We start from the raw sequence: 21484 nt of genomic DNA on the forward strand, positions 1-21484 counted from the left end.
CATTTTCTTGACCCAAATTGTACATGAAAATCAAAGAAATAACTCTTCTGCTGTTCTTAAAAGTAAAAAGAGCTGTAAAGGAAGTCTTGGCTTTGGGAATACTGGTGTTTCTTTTTATTCAAGAAGAGAATAAAGCATCTGAAAATATATTTAATCTGCTGTACACTTAATGTGATGCTGATTCACATGGGATTGTTTAAAATGGAAAGTGAAGGCGATCCTCTTCCCACACCTCTGCAGCAACCAGATGACTGCAGGGTAAACATTGGCTGACTTAAACCAACATTGCTTCAGCTATTCCTTGCTACAAATGTTGAATTAATAGGGTGGTGAATGCTCCAAGAAAATCAACAATGCTGCTTTTGTTGCTGTTGTTCATTTTTATTTATTTTATTTTATTAGACAACTGCTTTCCATTATAAATAAATAAGGCATGAAGGTTCTCCATACTGTTACAGAGCTGGTAGCCACGGTCGTGCGTATGGCTCCTAATGTTTCTTGAGTTTGGGGCCATAGGGCACCTCAAAATGCAGAGTGTGGAAGAGCAGAGCGGTTGGTGGTGGATGGTTTGAAGAGAAGACTTCTAGAGCAGGTATGGTTTGGGCATTGCACTCCTGCCAACTTACCTCTGTGGTACTCAGCTTAACAAAAGAGGGTATTTTGGGGGGTATTTTTGCATTAATTCCATGACGAGTGAAAGTAAAGTAGCTCCTTGTAATGTCAAGGCCCTAGACTGGAGGATAATTACATTTTAGCAGTCTTCCCCCTCCCAATCAACATTCTCATTTATTTACCTCAATGTTGCAAAAATCCCAACCATTTACCCAAGATTTTGGGATGTAAAAATAGAAAATAGAATCCAAATCTGGCCTGGTTTGTCTCCAGGCTTGTACAGAATAGGTAGCTTACACTGAACAGCTTGATTTTTGTGGCTCAATGCTCAGGATGTTGCCTAAGCTGTAATGAAATGCTGCTTCTCTGCCTAAAACATGTGTCTGACCATACGAGGTCAACATCTAGTTCATGAAAAATGGAAACTGGTGATTCCTGAGACTGCAGTGGCCTTTTGGCTGTGTGTTTGCATGTCTGTGGAAGCAAAAGTGAGGAGATATCAGTGCTGGAAAGTGAACTGGAACATGAGAGGTGACAACAACCTTTGGAGACAGTATCTCAGCCAAGAAAGATTATTTTCAGTAGAAAACTGAAATCTGTCCTCTCGACTGGGGAGACGTTCAGAGCAAAAGTGTGGGGCGAGGTGTGGTCGGCACTACTGCCAGGGCCAGAGCTCCTGACGCCGTAAGATGCTTTATCCTTCTGCTTGCATGCAAGTCACTGGTAGTCAGTTTTGCAAGCCCGTGCAAGCTGTATTTGAGGAGTTTGCTACAATGGGGCAATGACAACCTCTTGAAGAGCACAGCACAGAGGGCTGGTACCCAGACCATGAGATGAAAGCATGTCTCTGATACTGTAATAGCACTTCTTGTCTAGCTTATGGGAAAGCCCTGGTCATCAAGTTCCTACCAGGCACAGTGCTTCACCTGGGCTGAAATACTGGGGCAGATTGAAAGCAAGGAAATCCCATGTGCCTACAAAGTCTGGAGAGTATGGACTGAAATACTAAGCAATGCTGATGAAGACAGAACAATCAGTTTTATGTTTCTCTTCAAGTTTTTCCAGTTGCAATGAGCTTGCATTGTAAATAGCTGAAAAACCTGACTGATAAGAGAATGGCTTAAATAGCAAGAACATACTGCCCTTTGGGGAAGGGAAAGGCGTAGACAGAAGTCTCTCGGGTACAAGCGTAGGTTCTTAGCCATAAAACCAAAGTGGAGGGCTGGGCTGGTGTGCTGGAGCAGCCCCTGAAGTTCTTTTTGTTTTACTTTGAAACACTGCGCTCCAGCTGTGGCAGGGTGCTGGAGGACATCCAGGCTTTTGCTTGCAGATAATTGGGCTGTGAGACAAGCTGAAAAGGGTGGAGGAGGCGATCGGTTTTCTTTTTTTGTGGTGTGGTTAACGTTGCTGTTGTGATGTCTGGCAGCGGCAGCAACTCATGCAGAGATCCGTCATACAGTTTCTGAAATCCTCTAACTACAATGTACAGTTGTCCCAACGAGTTGTCCGGAGCCCAAGCTTAAAAAAACTGAGTTGAGTCTCCGTGACATTTTCTTGCTTGTAGACCTCTCGAACCTTCAAAGCAGTGGAGCCACGTGGCGTTTCCTGGGGCTGAAGAGAAGACTTGACTGTTGCGATTGCACGTGGGAGTTTGCAGAGAGGCAGCACTCATTTGCTGCTCTTGTTTTTCACCTTTGTGGCATTGATGTCTGCTTTTGTTTTCTGGATGCGGGAGAAGATCTCCTTAAAAAGAGCCTTGTACTCAGGCTGGCTCTGCTCCAGCCGCTTGTCCACTGCCTCCACGTGTTTGCTGATGGTCTTCTCCATGGTTTTCCGCTCTTCCAACTCATGTCCCTCTCCCCGGAAGTCTCTGAAGGAGCTGTCACGAGAAATGGGCCGGGACGTTTGGACCCCTGTGTGGCGCACACTGTCCTTGTGCTGCCGGCATTTGCTCAGGAGCTCTTCGTACTTCTCCAGCAAGGCGTGATACTGCTCGTCCACTTCCCTCAGGATGGACATGCCCCGTTTGCGCACGTTGTTAGCGTGCAGCGTGTAATTGCCCTCGTGCCGACTCACGGCATCCTTGGTCACGATGGCGTTGAGGGCTGTGTCACTGCAGCTTTTCCGAACAGGGTGGTTTGGGGAAGGTGTCATTGATGGCCCATGACTTTTTCCTCCCTCCTCCTCAGAGAGGTCGATGTAGTCTGCTTCCGGGGCGTTATTCAGCGGCTCAAGGAGGGCCTCGGACAAGTTGTCTTCTCTGCTGAGCAAATACTTCTTGACTTGTTTCATCTGTTGTAGCTCTAGGAGCTCTGCTTCCAGTTCCTTGATGCGCAGTTTGCAGTTCTCCATCTCGCACACCCGCTGCTCGAGGTCCGAGTACTCCTGAATAACAGAGGTGTACTCTCGCTCAACCCTCTCCTTCCGCTGCTTCTCCTGGTTGACTTGGGACCTCAGGGAGTTCACCATGGCTTGGAGACGCTCGTTCTCCCTCTCCAGTGGCTTCTGGTTAAACTCTGTGGAAGAGCTGTGGACCTGGAAGGCGTCCTCATACCTGAAAGAGAAGAAAGACTCTTGAGAGAGTCTGACCAAGTGACAGTCCATGAGGGACTCACTGTGTCTTATTGCCATGTAAGTAATTCCACTGATGCCCAGAAAGGAGGTAACCTGAGCTCATGGAGTGAGATATGCCTCCTGCGTGTGCCAGGAGACCACAAGGTGTGGCTGGGGCTCTTCTGAACACAGAGGCCAGTCTCTGTCCCAGAGAACCTGCAGTCTCATTTGATAGGAGTGATGAAAGACAGGAGAGAAATGGAACCCTAAAAAGTAAAAGACTCATCTGGTTAACAGACAAGCCACCAACGTTGGTGTGAAGCAAGGATGAATGTTCAAGTGCTACCAGTCTGAGCTGAAAGTAGAAGGCTTTGGGTCTTTCCTGCTGGAGTTCATCAGCTACTCACTGCATCGTGGAGTTCATCAGCTACTCACTGCATCTGCCAGCAACCCCAAACCCCACCCAGCCAAAAACCAGGAGCACGGGCTCTGCTGTCCCATGTCTGGGAGGTGCTCCAGAGAGAGTGAGAGAAGATTTATACAGCAAGGGAGGCAGACAGAGGCTTTTGACAGAGCTGCCCCCTCTTCATTGCCTGGGAACTGATAACAAGCACTTCCCCCTTCCATCATGTTGCTGTTGGGAAATCAGATTTTTCTGTTCCTCAGTGAAGTGCCCATGGCATCCTATCTGGTTAGAACAGATTGGAAAAGAGCAAGGACTGTGGCTTCCCCTGGGAGGCATGACCGGTGGGGGGTATTGAACAGATTTCCAAGTTACCGAAGGGCAGCCTGACCTTCAGAGCCAACTGCAGAGCTGCAAGCCAAACTGAGGTCCCGAGGCACTGGGGGGAGAGTGGGATTGGGGTGCTGGGGGGACAAGAGCCACAGAGACATTAAGTGGATTTGGCTGGGGGTTAGGTTATGGCCTCATAAACATCCCCGTTGCTGCTGTGGTAAAAGTGTCTTTTGTTTGTATCCTCTGGCAGAGGAATGCTTTCAGTAACAAAGTTTATCGATTGCTTATCTATTTAAAGAAGCCTCTATTATGGACAAAGCTGAGCAAGAAATGTCCTCACGAGGTCAGTGAATTAACACAGTGGCTGGCTTTTAAGGAGGATCAAGCGTGCAATAGTGCTGAAGGTGTTTGTACAGCACTTGGCAGCACATGGTGTATCTTGGTGTGTGACTGATGCTCCTGGGGGTACTGGAGTCATACAGGACAAAATGCACCATCTCAACTGGTTTCAGTGAGCCAGAGGTGCTGATACTGTGCTAGGAGGCAGCTGCAAAGGGATAACGGGCTGTGCTGGTTTGGAAAGGGAAGCTGCGCAGACAGCTCGAGGTGAGGGTCCTCTTCACATGATGTGTTACTGGGTAGGCTGTACTGGGAGAGGCTGGTTCGAGCTGTCTAGAGCTCAAGCAGTGTGTCCTGTCCGGTGTGTGTTCCCGCACAGCTCCCTGCCAACGTGCCAGGAGAGTCCCAGCCCCTCCAGGCAATGCCTGTCCCTTGTAGCTTGGCCCAGCGCAGCTGCATGAGGCATCCAGATCCTCCTGAGTAGCTGTTCTTGCCCTCTGAAAAAGAGCTTATGTCTCCCCATTCGAGGCATCGCTGATGCTGGGATCATGAAGGCTCTGCTTTGCCAACGCCGCCTGCTTAGGCGGGCGGGCAGGAGAGAGGGAGGTCCTCCCTTCACCTCCAGCACCCAGTTTCAGGCTCTGATGCAGAGCCTAGATCTCTGTGGGGGTGTATGTGGGGTTTTGTGCACCCCCAGAGGGGCTAACCCACTGCATCCCCTGTTCACAGGCAGAGGAGTTGGGGGAGAAGGTTGGAGGGGTTGCTAAAGGTGGGGCTCAGTACCTGGGGCTGGAGCACAGCTCCTTAAGGCAGGGGAAGGTGTGGATAGTTCGGCGCCGCTCCCTCTTCTCCCGCCGAATGCGGAGCTGCTCCAAGCTCCGCATTTCCTCCACCTGCTTCTGCAGCTCCTCCACTTGGTTCTGCAGCCCCTCGATCGTTTCCGTCAAGCTGCAGAGAGAGAAGGGAGCACGGATGAGGAGTTAGGCACTACAGGTCCTTCAAAGGTGTTTTTTCCCAGTCTATGGAAGGTGCTTCCAGTTTCTAGTGTGTGCCCCAGGAACATGACAGCACTTGCTTTTCATGGCAGTGGTTGGTCTTTGTGTGGTCACTCTTGAATGGGGGTGTTTGTAGAAGAGGGTGGGGGATTGAAGCAGTGGCAAGGGAGGCAAGGGATTGTACTAATTTGAGACCCTCTATCCTCAAATCAGTTGGCTAAAACAGTCACCTCTGGGACATAAACGTTATCCTGGAATATCTCTGCACTAAAAACAAGCAGAAGAACTATTTACTCTCTTCCTTTTATTTATCTTGTAGAGATAAACACAGAGAGACTGGGCAGAGATTTAGTTTTATTCTGGCTGTGAATGCAGTTTGTAAAACTCTCTGCTCTGAAATTCTGTCTCTGCGCAGTCGTTTGCAAAAGATTCTGCATTGCAAGGACATGGCTTAGTCTGCTGTTTCCAGGGATGACCTTGATCATGGGCTTGTTTTAGGAAAGAAATATTATTGATAAACTGGTGTTTCAGCATGGACTAGCCAGGATTTCATTAGATGCTGGATCTGTGCCTAGTGTTTCTGCTGGGCTGCGTGCTGGGGACCTCCCTGATATTATGTGCCTCTTCTTCAAGGGAACACATCTGAGCAGAGGCTGCTGTGCCTCTCTCCTGGCAGCTTGAGACACTCCTTTATCCAGCCCTTGTCCCAGGGGTGTCTGTGCTCTGGCTGACCTCTGCTATCCAGCATCAGTGCAATGAGCTTGTGTTGTAAATAGCTGCAAAACCTGACTGATAAGAGAATAGCTTAAATAGCAAGGACATGCTGCGCTGTGGGGCAGGGGAAAAGTGAGATGAAGGTCTCTTGGGTACAGCATAGCAGCGGTGGGAGGAGGGGAGGCCATACCACTGTATCTTCTGTTGGGATGTCTTGCTTTCTAGCACGAGCTTCTGGTTAGCTAGCTCCAGGTCGCGTGCTGTCAGGTCCAGCTGCTCGTAGACTTTCGCATGCTGTTCATTCATCTGCCGCAACATCTCTAGTTGCTTGGTCAGGTACTGCAAGAAAAAGCGAAACAGAAACACTCCACATCCAAATTCCAGGTTGTTTCACAGGCTGAAATTTCTACAGCCTTTGCCTCCTCTGATAATGTGTTTTATGGCTGATTTCTCCTCTGCCTGGTTGAAGTCTCTTTCACGGCTGAAATATTCGTACCCCCCTGCCCACTGTAGTTTTGTGTCTAAAATACAATTGAACTTTCTCTGCCCCTCTGTGAAGGGTACTAACCTCAATCTCTCTCTATTCAGCTGGTTTTTTATTCCCAGTACCCAGAGGAAGTTGATATCCCTGGGACTGTGACCCTTCACCAGAGTTGACTGAAATGTGCTGGTTGGTTATTGGATCATCTGACAGATCGATTGCAGAAGCTGCATTTCCTTGGGAATTCAGGCTAAAACTCTGAGTCTGTGAAATGTGAGGAGAACAGCGGTTTCTGTGTTTGCAGATGCTTTTCTGTGAGTCTGTCATTGCAAGATTTTATCCTGCGAAGACTGGGAGAGGGGCATCTACCCAAGAGCTCACCCTCAGCTGGGACCAGATCCCAAATCCTGCAGTGGACATGCTTCTGAAGGGCTGCTGGGGGGAAAGGCTAAATCCATCCACCAGTTTCCTTGGACATCAGCTGTCAGATCCCTGCAGCCATCGTGTGCTGCTCTTGTGAACTCACAGCCATCCTCTGCCCTATGTCTTTTTAAATCAGGGAGTTTCCAATCTTTTTTAATTCACAAATCCCTAGAAGTTTCCCAGTGGATGAAAACCCTCCTGGCACAGCAGGTTTAAGCCTCTAAGCTCAGTTCTGTGGGCTCTTAGAAATACTGCCCTGACCCCAAAGGATGCTTGAAACAGTGGTTTAGATTGCAGCTCTTGGAGAAAGAGCTATTTTATGCCTCAAACAAAGGGGGCTGTGTTATGGGGGTGCCGAGAGGCCAGCTGGGAACAAACGTGATTATAAATAACTGTAATCCAGGGAAACGTTTAGCAGAGCAAAGAGAAATGAGTGTGAAGGCTGGTGGATGGGCAGAGAAAAGTCAAACGTGACCCAGATGCAACCTGGTGCCAAAGTCTGGCGTGCACATCTGGGCAGGGGGTGGGGATGTGAGAAGAGGGAAAATCCCAGTTAGTGGGGGAAAAAGGATCCTCTCCAAGGCTGGAATGGGCTTTAACTCCCATCCCCATGGTTCATCCCTTCCTTTCTCCTGGCATCTGAGCTGTTGGCATTGGTGGAAGCGCCCCGTCTCCACCATTGCCCCTAGGTGACAGCAGTGACCAGGCAGCTCCTGTCCCCACCCTTGGCCCGACTGTGTTCCTACCTCAATTTCCTGCACTTGCTCCTCATTGGTGGCGTACATCTGCTGCAGGGAGTCCTCCAGCTCTTTGTTGCGCTCCAGCAGCGTTTTCCCCAGCTCCGCGGCCAAATGCAAGTCTGAAAAGCAGATGGGAAAAAGCTGCTGCAGTTCCTGTGGCTCCGCGGGTGGATGCAGCGGGGTCCCTGAATGCCACCGCACCAAATAAAGTGGCACATTTTGTACAGCACTGGTTTTATTGGCAGGTTTTGATATGGATGCGTGCTTATGGGACTTACAGGATCTGGTCTCTTTTGTCTTGCTGGGCTGCAGGAACAAGGGGAGGCTGAGCTTGGGACATCTGCAGCTCCTCCATGCAATGAGGATTTGGTGCCTGGCTGGCTCCGTAACTCTTCTGCACTGCACTACCCACTGCGTAGCCAGGATCAGGCCCCAGGCTTGGCTGTGGCAGGTTCACAGCACCTCCATCCCCTATCACCGAGATCTGTGGGGCTGAGAGGGGCTCAACATCTGTCAGAATGAGAGCAAGGGTTGGTAAAGCTCCGCAGGGCCTTGGGGATGCTCTGTAAATTATATTATTATCTCTAATGAAGGGAGTGCCTTGCCTTCCCTGTCAGCCTCCATCCATCACCCGCTAATAGACTGACATAAGTAATAAAACCACGCGTGGCCTGAGGGGGCTGGAAGCACCTCCCGCATCTGCCACCCGGGAAATGCTGTGTCGGCCGGGTCTGTGGCTTTTTCCTTGGGGCAGCTCCAGGGTGAGGACAAACCGCTTTGTGTTCACTCTCTGCCCTTAGGAAACTACTGAAATAGTTCGACTTTAGGAGAAGTGCAGGGAAAAATAGATGTTGACAGGGTGGCCTGCTTAAAATACTGGGTTTGCTGCCTTGTGGGTAAAGAAAAAGTCCCAGGACCCTGTGAGTCCTGTATTGGCCAAAGCTTGAGCACCTCAGGTGATGCTGTTTGTGGGCCTGGGATGGCTCAAGTGGCTCTGATAACATCCCTTTGCTTTCACCGAAATGGGTTGTCTTCTTAAAGCCTGACCTCCTATGATTATGTGGGTTTGTATTTTTCTTGGTACTTTTAGAGATGAGTTTCTAGCTCTTACTGAAAATCTGACCTTAAACCTTCAAAAGGTAAGGAAACAGGTCCTAACGCTCTTTCTTTCTCCGGTATGGTTATTGTGCAGTTTTAGATAAAATGTTTTAGATTTTTTTTTTTTTTTTTTTTGGAGTGGCAGTCCTGCAGTGTGTGAGGGGACCTGGGTCTCCTGCCCTGGTGTTTTCTCAGCCCGTTGGAATGCTCCTCTCAAGTCTACAGCTTATCATGTATTTTGCAAAGGCTCTGCCAGGGCTAAGAGCAGCTAGAATTTCTTCCAGTGGTTAATCTGGCCATGCAGCTGACTGGGAAAGAGGGATACTCCGTCACTAAGGCAAGAAGAAGGGGAACCAGGACGCCTAGGATGTATTCTGAGCCTGGGAAAATCACTGATGTCTCACACTTCAAATGGCACATCATGAAAGGAGGCTCACGCTGACCTCTCAGACACGAGTGCTGGCCGGGAGGAGTGCTACTGGTGCTGTCAGTGCTTGGGATGGGGCTTTCCTGATGGATAATGCTGCACTGTGGGAAGTGCTGATATGTTATTAGTTTGGGTGATGGCTGTGTTTCTTTCCGCGTGGCTCCAGCAGTGCCGGAGGGCTGGCTCCCTAGATGTGGTCCACCAACAGCTGCTCGGTGTGTCCTCGAATCTCCCCTTTAGCATGGGAATGTGCTCTCCAGCTGTGGCCTGCATTGCAGGGTGTTATCCGAGCCTGTGACCTTTTTTTATTATAATCCTCATCATTGCACAGTGACCTGGTCTGAGGGCTGCAATCGCAGCTATATCAGTGCAATCAAGACATTGGCACGTTTCCCCATAGACAGACCTCCTTCACTTATGTTTTTTTTCCAAGCACCAAATTTCCTCAGTTTCCAAAGTGCCCTTGGGAGGCTGAGTGTTTGCTGTGCCAGCTGCGGACGGGGGAACAGCCAGATGCCAGTAGAGCTGGAGGACAATTTGTGCCTTTAAGCTGCTTGGGGCTGTGTTTAATGGCACAGCCACCTCGCCAGAGCTGGTGTCGTTGCTGGAGACTGGCACCTTGCAAATCGCATCCCTTGCAGCAAGCAGGGCCCCGGCGCAGAGGCGCGTAGCGAGAGGGCTCCGTGCTGCGCTCCAGGTAATGAGTCAAGTGTGTCCCCGTCCCTGCAGATTACACCAGTGCTCTCCCACCATATGGCATCCAATTTAATCAGCTGGGGTAGAGTTAAGTGGATTAGGCAGTGCAAGATCCTGCATTGTAATTTAAAGGGCTCTGTCAGCAATAATTTAATGGGGGAAATGGGCAGCGTTTGGGGACAAGTGGGAAAGAGGAAAGAAAGGGGCTGAGCTCCGAGGAGGAAATTGATTCTTCATTTCCATTCTGAGCATAAGGGCCTGGGAGACTCCAGGCTTGAAGGACATGGGGGAATTGATTCTTTTAGTGTCTTTTAACTGCTTCAGCCGTTGTCACACACACGCTCACTCACGCTTTGTCTGCCAACCAGCCAAAGCATCCTCAGTAATCCTGTCTCATCCACCCCCCTTGTGCCTGAGTCCTCTTCCCCACCTGTTGGTCTCCCCCAGGCTGTGGAACTGTGGGGAGGGAGGGGATGTTGCATGGAAGTGCTTTAATATTGTCTTTAGACTAGATCACTCTTGATCTTTGTACTAATTGTGGTGCTGCACAGGCTGGGGGAGCACACAGCTGCTCTCCTTGGAGGCCTCGGAAACCTAAGGCTGAATGTGAAATTTCAGTAAGTTGTTTGGGGGAAAAAAGAACTATTTAGGAATTTGGGGATTCTCTCTGCATAGTACTGTAGTTTCCCCACAATTTTTTGTATTCCTCTTTGCTTCTCCACTGCCAGATCAGCCAGCAGTGCTGTATGACTTGCCCTAATTTAGCAGATATGCTGATGCCTCCCTTCCCCCTCCCTTCTCGATGCAGAAGGAGAAATAGAGTGGTGGGGAGTGACCGTGCTGTGTGTCTGCTTGATGTGCCCGATCCCTCTGCAGCCTGTCTGTGCTGAAGGCACCACCATGAAATGGCCAACATTCAACTTAAAAAATGGGGGCCTGGGTGTTGCCCAAACCCTGTTTGGGAGAGGACTGCGGATGCAAACTGTCCTGGGAAGCACCAGCTTGGTGCCCTTTGGCTCTCAGTACCACAAGTGCTGACGTGACCCTTCTAATTAACACCAGTCAAGGAGACACCCTGCGTCCCCAGACAAAGAGCTGTGCCTATGGAGCAAAGCAAAGGGAGGGATGGAGGCTGCATTTCTCTGCAAGCTTCCGCAGGAAAGGCATCTGAGCAAGGAGGGAGGGGAAGAGAAGAGAGACCATATGGTGGGAAAGGAGCGGGAGTTGAATCCGAGCAGTGCTTGGTACAGGGGAGCGTGGCTGGGCAGTACATCAAGGAGGCAGCGATCCTGGAGCTGCAGAGATCAGCAGCCCAGTGGTAATTCTGCTCGCTCTGTTTCACTGAGGAAACTTGAAAAAAAATCCTGATCCAAAAGCAGTAGCAGGTTGTCTTTGACTGAAAGAGGCTGAGGAACAAACTGCAGGGTATTCCCCTGCCACAGCATCCTGTGGTAATGCTGGCACAGGCAGATGTGTGCTGCACGGGGCTGCTGCGGAGCTGAGCGCTTCCAAGCTGCCCCAGCCTTCCCAGCGGCTTGCGATGAGGCTCAGAGAGGGTTTGGAGCCGTTTCTGCCTTCCCAGCTGGCCTGCATCTGTCTGGGCAGAGCAGTCTTTGCCACGGCCCGTTCTCTGAAGGGGGCTTTTCCCCCCAGCATCTCCTGGTTGTGGCTTCGGGGGAGCGTAAGCCTGGCGCCGGGCAGGGGAGGTTTCGGCTGCTCTCCGCGTGATGGTGATCCGGCAGCTATTCAGATGGCCCTTGTAAATACGGCTTTCTGGAGGCAGTCACCATCTGGAGCAGCTGCTTTGAGCTTTCCCCTGTTGTGTCTCTTGCATCGAGGGATTCATGTGTTTAGGCTGTGAAAGAACATGCCCACTGCTCCGAGTGCAGGTGAGGGGTGCTGCGCTTTGCTCCTCACCTTTAAAGAACCCAACCCTCTCCCCGTCCTGTGAGACAGGCAAGCTTGCAGGGGGTGATAGAAGTCCTTTGGCTTGTGGTGCCAAAATGCAGGGGTTCATGGTGCATGTATTTGCAGGTCCTTGCCAGCTGAGCATCTATGAAGGAATCACTCTGGTCCCTTCCTAAATGTGGGGCTGGCGAAAGGGCTGCTCCTCTCCCACTGCTGCAGATGGTGAATTCACCTGCTAAAGAGCGAGGAGGAGCCGCTCGCAGAGCTCTGGTGTGGAGGTCTCTGGAGGAAGTTCAGGGTGCTTGTTAGCTGATGGATGGGGTAGGTTGAGAATTAAGAACTGATGTTTAATGCTGTTGACGTTTAATTTAATTGCATTTGCTGTCTGCTCCATTACACATGGGTACTTAGAGTCATGGGTAGGTGCAATTATTCCTTTCAAAATCTAAATAAATGATGCTATGCTGGTTTACCCCAGGGTAGGGTGTACTTGCTACTCATTTATTTTTCTTCTTAGTTGCAAGGGATTGTGCTGTCTGGGTATATTACAATGAAGATCAGCTTTTGTATATCACTTACTGCTGCTCTATGACAGGTGATGGAGGCAATCTGTGTACTTAGCCCTTATAAGCCTTTGCAATGGAACATGCTGGGGTGCAGAGAAGCAAGTGTCATCTAACAGCATCTCGCAAACAACCTGGGAAAGCCTTTTCAACATGCACATTCCACAGATGATGGTGTTTTCCATGGCCAGGCAGAGTTTTCAGAGAGCCACCAGTGTTACTGCTGAGGCGTGGATTCTCCATCCTTTTCAGACTGACGTAACTCAGGCATTGCTACCCAATTCAGCTTTGCACATGATGTTCTGTGTATTTTTTCATGGGGACCTGGTGTTTTGGTGTAATCGGGTGTACTGCAAAGGCAGGGTTTGCTTTGCAGAGCCGCCCAGTGCAGCAAGGGGGAAAGATGCCTGTGGCAGGGCTGGGTGAGAGCAGGCAAAGGGTGTGCATGAGGCCGCTGGCAGCACAGCCGCCGCCTCTCTCTTCCTCTCCTCATTTCAAACTGTGGCTCTAGCTGGGCTGAGCTGATGTTGGTCACGCGGGCATTTCTGTTAGCCTAATGAGATTTGGTGGATTTCCTGCTTGCTTTTTTCTTCCTTTTCTTTCCTTTGTGTAATCTGTTATGTACCCATGGGCTGCCTTTGGCTTTGCGAGCATCCCTGGTAGGTGGGGAGCTCAGGTGGCGGCAGAGAGAGGTGGTTTGCAGGGGGTCGAGGCAAGCACAGTGCAATGGGGAGCAGCTCCCTCCATGCTGTCTCTGGTCCCCTGAACAAAAGTGGCACCACCAAGGAGTGGAAAACCCTGACAAGGGGCTCAGGGATGCACTGTCTGTACTGTGCTGTGCTGCAGAGAAGCCCTTCAGCCTTCTCAGCCCCTGCTGCTCCCTTCCTTGCCTTCTGTATTTATCAATCCTATTCAGTATTTCCTTTCTATCAGCTCTTCTTTTTTTATTCTTCTTCTCAGGTGCTCATCAGGCTTTTTTGATTTAATTGATACTTGCCTTTTCTTTCTGCCTTCTTATCATTCTGTGTCCCAAAGCCTCTCCTATATGTTAACATTTGAAACCTAGGATGGTTACCTCCGCTTATAAGCTGTATGTGTCTATACAAACACATGCACAGCAGTCCCATCCCTGTGCCCACAGCAATCAACGTGCGTTTTGCCAAGTTGTTAGAGCATGATAACATGGAGTATGTTATTAGACCATGGTTGAGCCCCATCTGCGTCTTTCCCTGCTGTTCTCTTATCTAAACAGCCTTGGTGCCTGTGTTTGCCTTGTAGGCTAAAATGGTTTCAAAGAGCTCAATGACTGGCGGCTCGGAGGCTCTGATAGTGCACCTGGATCAGAAAGCGTCCTAAATAAATACATACAAGTGGCGTTGTTGGGGAGGAGAAGCGAGGAAAGAGGAGGGAGAAAGGCAGCCAGTGCTTTCCTGCATGCACCCCTCCTCCGGGCAACAAAGCTCCAACTAATTAATTATGCTGGGATGCAGAGAGCCATGAATGGAGGCTTTAACTCTTCTAGAGCTAAAGACACAGACATGTGGATTGCTGCCATGTGGCAATCTCATCTCCCCAGTGTGTTTTGGAGTATGTGGGGGCAGGAGGTTGTAACTGACCCAGGATGGACAGGGAGGATGAGCACCAGGGAGACTTTACACGTTGTCTGTTGCTGCTGGTGCTGCACCACAGTACTGTGCATGTGCAGAGCCCCAAGCAAAGAGACCTGCGAAGGACAGGTCAGTGTGTTCATGTGGCAGGGAACGGCGCCCACGGCAATGGGCCGCCACAACCATGTCAGCTCTTCAGCCCGGCTCGTGCTCACACAATGTATTCTCCTACTCTGAGCCATTGCCAGCCAACTCGGCCGCCCTTGCTGCCCTCTTGCCGGAGGGAGGCAGGTGGGACCACCAGTCCCGAGTGGTTTGGTCTCTCGGGGAGCAACCAAGTTCCAGCACAATTGCCAGGTGCAGCTGCAGCAGCCCCTGAGACCACTGCCAGCACCATGGCTGCTAGTTACTCCTGTCTGCTACTTCTCATGTGCCAGAGGCACACAGGTACAGAGAAGATCCTTCTTCCACAGCCATGTGTTACAGATAAAGGCAGAAAACAGTCTGACCCTCAGCAGCAACAGAAAAAACCTGCCTACCTCTTCTCTAGCAGCCCCTCTGCTTGGCTTTAAAGAAAAGTGTATTGTCTGGCACTCTGCTGCCCCACTACTGCTCCCTTCCCATCTACTGCTGGGAAGTGCTCTGAAGCCCTGTTCCTCCAGGTGCTAAGCTCACACACAGCCCAGCTGTCTTGTGCCTGGCTGTGGGTACTGGCTGGTGATGCTGCTCCTGTGGGAAGAGGTCCTGACCTCAGGTGAGTGTTTGTTGCCATTTTCGGAGCCATACAGGAAGAACACAGTGCTGTAGCCTTCCAGTCTGAGTTTGCAAGGAAAGGGAGTGATGAAATTCTTGATGTATTCAAGGTGGTGTTATTTATGCTCATCACTAGTCCCGAGCAGGATGTAGGGCAATGCCTCTTTCAGGAGCCCAACACCAAAACCAGGGTCCCTGAAGCCAGGACTGATGCTTGGGGGGGATGTGCTGCGCTGCTCCTTGCTTTGCCTCCTCCTGCAGAGACCAGTGCTCAGCCATGCTCTCCCAGTCCAGTGTGCCTTCCCAGGACTCAACGCTTGCTTGTAGGCCAAGAAAACTTGGAAGACAGCATGATAATATCCTAGCTCCAGCTGCCATTGCTGCAGCTGCATAATTGGAAGAGGTCAGCATGGACATGGCTACTACACACTTGAAGGACTGAATCCTTCAGGAAGGAGACAAGTTAATTGAGCAGTGCCAGGGCAGCTGCACTGCACATGGGATAAACTAGAGTGACTTCCCAGAAGGCTGCAGAGGAACAGGCTGTTTAAACTATTAAAAGAACTGTTTGTTAAATATGCATGGAAAAAAACCAAAGAACAAACTCTAACATAAAATCACTTTAAAAGTCCCAGCTGTGCAAAGATTGGCAGTTGTGTAACATCTGGTCTCATTTCTCCAGGGTATTTTGTATTGGAGATATTTTTATAAATTCTTGGCCCACATATGTGTTTTTGAGCAGGTTAAGTAGAAGCTTTAGAAGCCCTAATGATGCATTTGGTGTGAGCACGCAGATGTATTAGCTGGGTGAGGTGGGAATATACCACTGTGCTGCTCTGGGAAAGGCCTTTTAGCAGAGATGGAGTGTGTGCAGGAGCAAGCAAGCCGTGCGTTAGCCTGGCGCTGGCACTGCTTTTAGCAGGAGCAGGATCAGACCCTGGTGCTGTTGTGGCTCTAAGTGGTTCCTGACTGTCACACTGAGTCAGTGCATCCACCCTGTCACCAGCCAGAGCTGGCTGGTACAGGAGGAAAGAAAGAGGACTGGAAAATGCTGGGGTGGGGGGACAGCCTCCACGTGCAGAGTGTTAGCGGCTGGTGCCTTGGCTCCCAGTCCCTTGGGCTCAGGGCTGCCGTGGGGGGAATGTCCTTCAGGACTCAGACCATAAATCCTTCACACACGGCCTTGCCAAGGAGAAATGCCACTGTTAGCTGATTGTTTCAGGATGTGAGATATGGAAAACTCTGATTTTTTTTTTTTTTCCCTTTGCTTCTCCTTCTTTCCCTTCCAGCAGTTCCTCTAATTCTGCTCCCTCCTGCAGCTGGAAGTATGTGCTTGGGGTTCAGCAGATGTAGGAAGGAATTTCCGCGAGAGATATCAAGAGGGAGATCCTAGAAGATCCTGTGGGGCTCTCTTATGCTCCGTTTTCTTGTTGCCTTCACATCACAGGGGAAATTTTATTCTAGGAAAATACATCTATATATATACATATATTTTCTTTTTTATTTTTTTTTCCTCCCCAGATTTGGAGACTCTCATTTCTTCCTTGGACTAACCTAACTGTCATCTCATTTCCTTGTCTCCTGTGACTTTTCTAGTCCCTCTTGTCATTCCCAAGCAGCTCCGCAATTAGTCACTGAAAACTTTCCACTTCCATAAGCTACCTGCTGTACTGCACTGCTAAATAAGTGGCCCAGCTACTGCAGGCAAAACTCCGTCCTTCTGGCTTGCTGCTGGGGAGGAAGGACAGTGAGTTAACCATTGTCCTGGATGACAGGCAAGCTGCGTGGCTTGTCCCGAGCTGGACTGCTGGGATAACTATGTCATGAGGGACAGAATTTGGGGTACCACCCGCTCCCCAGTGCAGTGAATCATTTGGGCAAGCTGATAGTGAATTGCAGCTCTACGCACCACCCCCCGTAGGCTGGGTGATGCAGAAAACAGGTAGGTATGGGTGATAGTGGGTGCTAGCACTGATCCCCTGGGTTCACCCCAATGTCAGGAGCCGATCACCAGAGCGCTGGTGACCCTGTGTCTTTACAGGGATGAGTTGAGAGTGGTGCAAGCTCAGCACCTTGTGTCATTTTCCTTCTTAGCATGCAAGCAATCAGATGCTTGGCAGGAGGAAGAGGAATTAAAATAAGATCCTTAAATCTGGAGACCTTTAGAGGTTACAGCCGTAAAGTCCTAAGCCTGCATTGCAGATGGTTTGGCCCAAAAGTTTCTACAGCTGCCCAGGAGAGGACCATCAGTCTCGCAGTGGCAATGAGATGATGTGCTGGTTCTTGTACCACCTCGTCCTGCTGGCTAACTCAGAGCAGTGTGAGGCCGTTTTATTTACACGGGAGGAATCACCCCAGCACTTAGGCTGTATTTAGGCTCCAGAGACCGCAAGGATGGCTTGGAGAGCCCTCCTCTTGAGCTGCACTCTGTGCTCTTTGGCTTAGACCTGAATGCTGGCAGGAGGATGGGGAGGTTCGAAAGATCAGGGAATGCAGCGGGGTGACTGCGAGGAGGACTTGTCTTGGGAGATTGCTGCAGGGAGGATGAAGGCTGGAAGTGGCTGGCAGATTTAGCTGCTGGATCTGGTCTCTGCTCTGTTTGGATCCAGATGCAATTGAGTTGGCATGCAGCCGTTCTGAACACAAACGCTTCTGATGAACAGAAAAGGTGTCCCCACTTATCCCCAGCTCAGACTCTCTAATTTTAGCTCATTCATTCTCTCGGGGTCTGGCTGCACGTACACTCTGTGCACAGGGTATGATGCAACTGTAGCCACATCATCAGTTCTCAATGCCTGGAAAAAGATTCACCATCACTGTATTCTGGTTTTAACGCTTAGAGGCACGGATTCCTCAGCCCATGGAAGGTGAGGCTGTGGCTGACATCTATTCATGCTTAGAAAGCCTGAAAACATGCAAAGCAATCAGAGCTCCATTTTTACCATTTTCTTCAAATTGGAAAGCCTTCCCAGAGGGAACATCATAAGAATGAAATATCTCGGAGGATACCACTACTGTTTCCATGTCACTGCTAAGTATCCTGGCTGGGATTTGAGTCTCTGCTTCTGTGCTAAGGCATCTTGGTACAATGCCTTGAACCACGCAGGCTTACAGCATGCTAGGAAACAGGTAAAGGAGTCTCAAAGACATCCGCTTCATGTGAATGAGGCTGGATGGGCCTTGAGGCTGGAGACCAGATCTTGCTGCCTCCAAGGCATGTGGTGGATGCAGTCAGTCACTGTAGGCACTTCAGGGGCAAAAAAGAGTGACTGGGGTTTATTTTCTTGAAGAAGTTAGTTACTTCAGCAAGGCAAAGCTCTGTGGAGGATGGGGAGGAAAGTAACAGGTGCTGGGAGTGGAGCTGGAGGCATGATTTCCTCTGTGGTGCTAAAATGGTTAATTAACATAATCATCACCAAGCTCCCAGTTAAGCCATCTGTTGCTTAGCAAACTGTTTTGGATGTAAATGTAATAAATATTTGATGATGCTGTGAAATGACGATAAAGGCCCAGCAACCAACTGGTTCACAGAAGAACCTTCTCTGCTCTCCCAGCTTAGGTTGTTTCCTATTTTCTCCCACCCCTCATGCCTAAGAAACAGTCTTAAGCCTATGCTTTTGTCCTCCTCCTTCCTGGCGCTGCTGCCAGGCGTGGGTTTCTGTGCGACCCTGGGCTGTTGGCATGCCGATCCTCTTAGTAATGCCAGCCCGTGACCGCCTCCTAATCGTGCTACGCTGGGTGTCTTGCAGCGTACTTCCACCCCCCATTTCCAAACCAAAAGCTTCACGGCTGTGCTGTCACCAAAGACCTTCGGATACGACTACGGCTGTAATGCAAAGGCGCAGTGTATGTGGACAAAGTCTAGCACTGCCCTTCGTGATGCTTTGTGCATCATGCAAATTAATTATGGTTTAATTACCCTGTAGGACCTTTCCAGTTGGCTGATTTTAGTTAAAGCCTTCCCCATCTCTTCTTCTGAGTTGGTGCAAGCCTGTGCAGCCCCCATTCATACAGGAGGCTGCAAGCCCCACAGCTGGGCTTTGTTTTGGGTCTGTGTTTTCCTCCAGTCCTGTTTCCTCCAGTCCAGCTCAAAGGTGGAGTCTATCCCCAGCGTCAATCCATCATCTGGAGGCAGTCATTCTGCATTTACGCTGCCAGGACAGAGCTAGGAACCTGGCCTGCAGTGGGAAGGTGGTTTTATTGTTGTGAGCCAGTTGTACGGTGCCAGTGCTGACTCATGAACCTGACACCAGGGACAGCGTTAGGCTAAAAATCAATCCGTCCCCCGTTGTTCAACACTCCCTATATTCATCTGTAGTTCTGCTGTTCCTCAGCCTGCATGCTGCCTCTGGACCATTGCCCAGGCCCCTTGTGAGCCCTGGGAAGACGTCACCCAGAAATGTGAATTTCTGAGCATTCAAAGGCTGCACTGTTTATTCAGCTGATAGCTCCATCTCCATGCTCTGCCCTGGCTTAATTTGAGCGTTGTGTTTCAAAGAACAGGGCCCAGTATCCCGCTACTGATACTTCCTGTTAACTGAGAAATTGGGGTTAAAAACCAGCTGCAACAATCCTTGGGGGGCTGGTTATCTTTCCTTCCTGGGCCTCTGCCCTGCAGCTGAAGTTGTGTAAACTTTAAATCATGACATAATGTAGTGGAGCAATGGTGGGCAGAGGCACTGCAGCTGGACCGCACGTCTCTGCTGACAGTCAGCTGGCTAAAGCAAATATATAACTGTACCGTACCTATAGTACAACGCGTCGGAGGGGTACTGTATTTAGGTAGGAATGACTTTGCCCTATGCATTGACAAATCAGTTCAGTTCATTCCTGGGCCATAGGCCTGAAACGGGACTTCTTCCAGTTATTTACTTATTGAGTGTTGACTCAAAATGTTAAGCAAAATAAAATAAAAAGAAGCTCCAAATATGCACAACTACCAACTGTCCAGCCTTAGCATAACCGTTAGATAGAGCTAGTGCAAACATAGAAACAGTTACTTCAAAACAAACTACACAAGTGAATGTTTATCTTTGAACAAGACTGTTTTTGCTGTTTGAAACTTGGCCTTGATTTTTTTTTTCTTTTTCCCTTCCCAATTTCTCCTGCTTTTATGGCTGATTGGAAAAATCTCCGGAAGTAATTAGGTGACTTAGAAGCTGAAGATCCCTTTGGATTTGGCCTTGGGCAGCAAAAGCTTTTGAGAGACACCTTCAGCATCCTCAGCTTAGCAACACATTTCCAACGTATTAATTTCTAACTAGTGTACCTGCTAACTCTACCTGCGACCGCTCTGAGATGAAAGCAATGTCATAACTACCCATGTTTGATTCCGCCTGCAGCAAGTTTTCTGGGGAACCAGCTTTCCTGTGGATGTAACACACCAAATTTTTTACCCCCCTGGTGCTCAGGACATATCTGGGCTCCCTGCCTCTATCTGTCGGGTTTAAACTTTCCATGGCCAGGACAGTGGTTTGGAGCAGCGGAGCTGAGATTTCCATTGAGGTGCCGCTGCAGGACGAGGCACAAGCAAATACGAGTCTTGAGAGAAGGTATCCCACCCTCCTGCACCGGGGATTTGCCCCCTTTTCTGCCCCTGCATCCCCTTGGCCTGCCATCGCTGCCAGCTTGCGGGGTGTCCCCATCCTTACCCTGCTCCAGGTCTTGCTGATCGTACCAGGGCTCCTCTTCCTCGCTCTGGAACTCCTCCATCCTGTCGGCGCTCAGCATTTAGCACCAGCGGCCCGGGGAGACGCGCAGCATCCGCCAAAGGGGACCCCGCCGCCGCCGCAAATGCGGAGCGGGGATGGATGCGGGGATGCGGGCGGGGATGCGGCCTCGGTGCCCCGGCCGGGAAGGAGGGGGTGGCAGGACGTGGCACCCGGCGCCTCGCCGCTGCCCCGGCTCTGCCTGCCCCGGGGGGCGGCTTTCTCCTGCCTGCAGGGCCGGGGGAGGCTCCGGGCGGGGGATGAAGCGGGGACGTGGCGGCCGGGGCGGGGGGGCACGGCTTGCACAGGGCTGGGGGATGCACAAAGGAAGGAAGAGGGCCCGGCGCAGCCAGGCAGCTCCTCTCTCCGCAGCTCGGTGGAGACCTCTAGCATGGAAATGCTGCAAGGAAACCCGGCGACAGGGAAGGGGGGGGCGAGGCGAGACCGGCCTCCTCCTCCTCCTCCTCCTCCTCCTCCTCCTCCTCCTCCTCCTCCTCTCCGCCCAGCCCTGCCTCTGGGGCTGCAGGGAGCGGGGTTTGGAGTTGGCAAGTGGGGGTGACCCGGGCTGCGAGGAGGAGGGAGCTGCCCCGCAGACCCCCCTTGCTACGGTGCCGCCGGCTGCGTCCCCGCACCCCCGGGGAGGTCAGCCCGGAGCAGGGCTGGCTCCAGCGCTGGCTGGGATGTCCTGGCCTTGCCATGGGCTTCTCGGGGACTTTGGGCAAGTCTCGGGACCCTTCATGTGGGGATGTCAGTGCCTTCTCTGCCTCGGTGGTTTTGCATGCGTTGCTCTTCGAGGTGGGGGTGTTTCTAAGCTGCCTAGCTGGACTATGAAAGGGGAAACCTGAAAAAACAGCCCTACAGCGGCAGCTTAGCGTTGTGTCTTCCCCAGCTCTTCCTCTGCTTCTGTGTTCTCCCTGTTTTGCACCCTGATGAGAAATCAGTGCTTCTGATGCAGGTTTCTGTCTTATTTTTGGGAACAAACCCTTATGTCTTTCTGAAGGGTGGAAGGAGCTTACAATTGAGGGAAAAGAGGATTTGTAGAGTTCTGAGGAGGAAACATGTCTTACAAGTAAACACTTGGGATTTTAGTACTTGCTTTTCAGCTTAAGGGAATAAGGGTTAGAGAAAGTG

At 50.5% G+C, this 21484-nt stretch overlaps 1 protein-coding gene across 1 annotated transcript; it reads right to left on the reverse strand.

Moving 5' to 3' along the window:
• Positions 1-360: 360 nt before the first annotated feature.
• CDR2L (cerebellar degeneration related protein 2 like) lies at positions 361-20711 on the reverse strand. Its single transcript, XM_074889383.1, has 5 exons — positions 20297-20711; positions 7600-7712; positions 6140-6288; positions 5024-5188; positions 361-3166 (listed from the first exon to the last, which is right to left on the reverse strand). The coding sequence occupies exons 1-5, from the start codon at positions 20373-20375 to the stop codon at positions 2281-2283; spliced, it is 1392 nt and encodes a 463-aa protein (XP_074745484.1). The 5' UTR covers positions 20376-20711; the 3' UTR covers positions 361-2280.
• Between the last annotated feature and the right edge of the window lie 773 nt (positions 20712-21484).

The sequence above is a fragment of the Strix uralensis genome, chromosome 19, assembly GCF_047716275.1.
Source record: "Strix uralensis isolate ZFMK-TIS-50842 chromosome 19, bStrUra1, whole genome shotgun sequence".
Classification (NCBI taxonomy): Eukaryota; Metazoa; Chordata; class Aves; order Strigiformes; family Strigidae; genus Strix; species Strix uralensis.

What these genes read in the sequence shown, in the direction of transcription:
- CDR2L (XM_074889383.1), bottom strand. Translation starts at nt 20,375, where the DNA reads ATGCTGAGCGCCGACAGGATGGAGGAGTTCCAGAGCGAGGAAGAGGAG. An exon ending in TCAGCAAGACCTGGAGCAGG is followed by an intron (nt 7,713 to 20,296) that starts GTAAGGATGGGG and finishes TCTGCTTTTCAG; the next exon opens with ACTTGCATTTGGCCGCGGAG. An exon ending in GAGCTGTGCTCCAGCCCCAG is followed by an intron (nt 3,167 to 5,023) that starts GTACTGAGCCCC and finishes CTTCTCTTTCAG; the next exon opens with GTATGAGGACGCCTTCCAGG.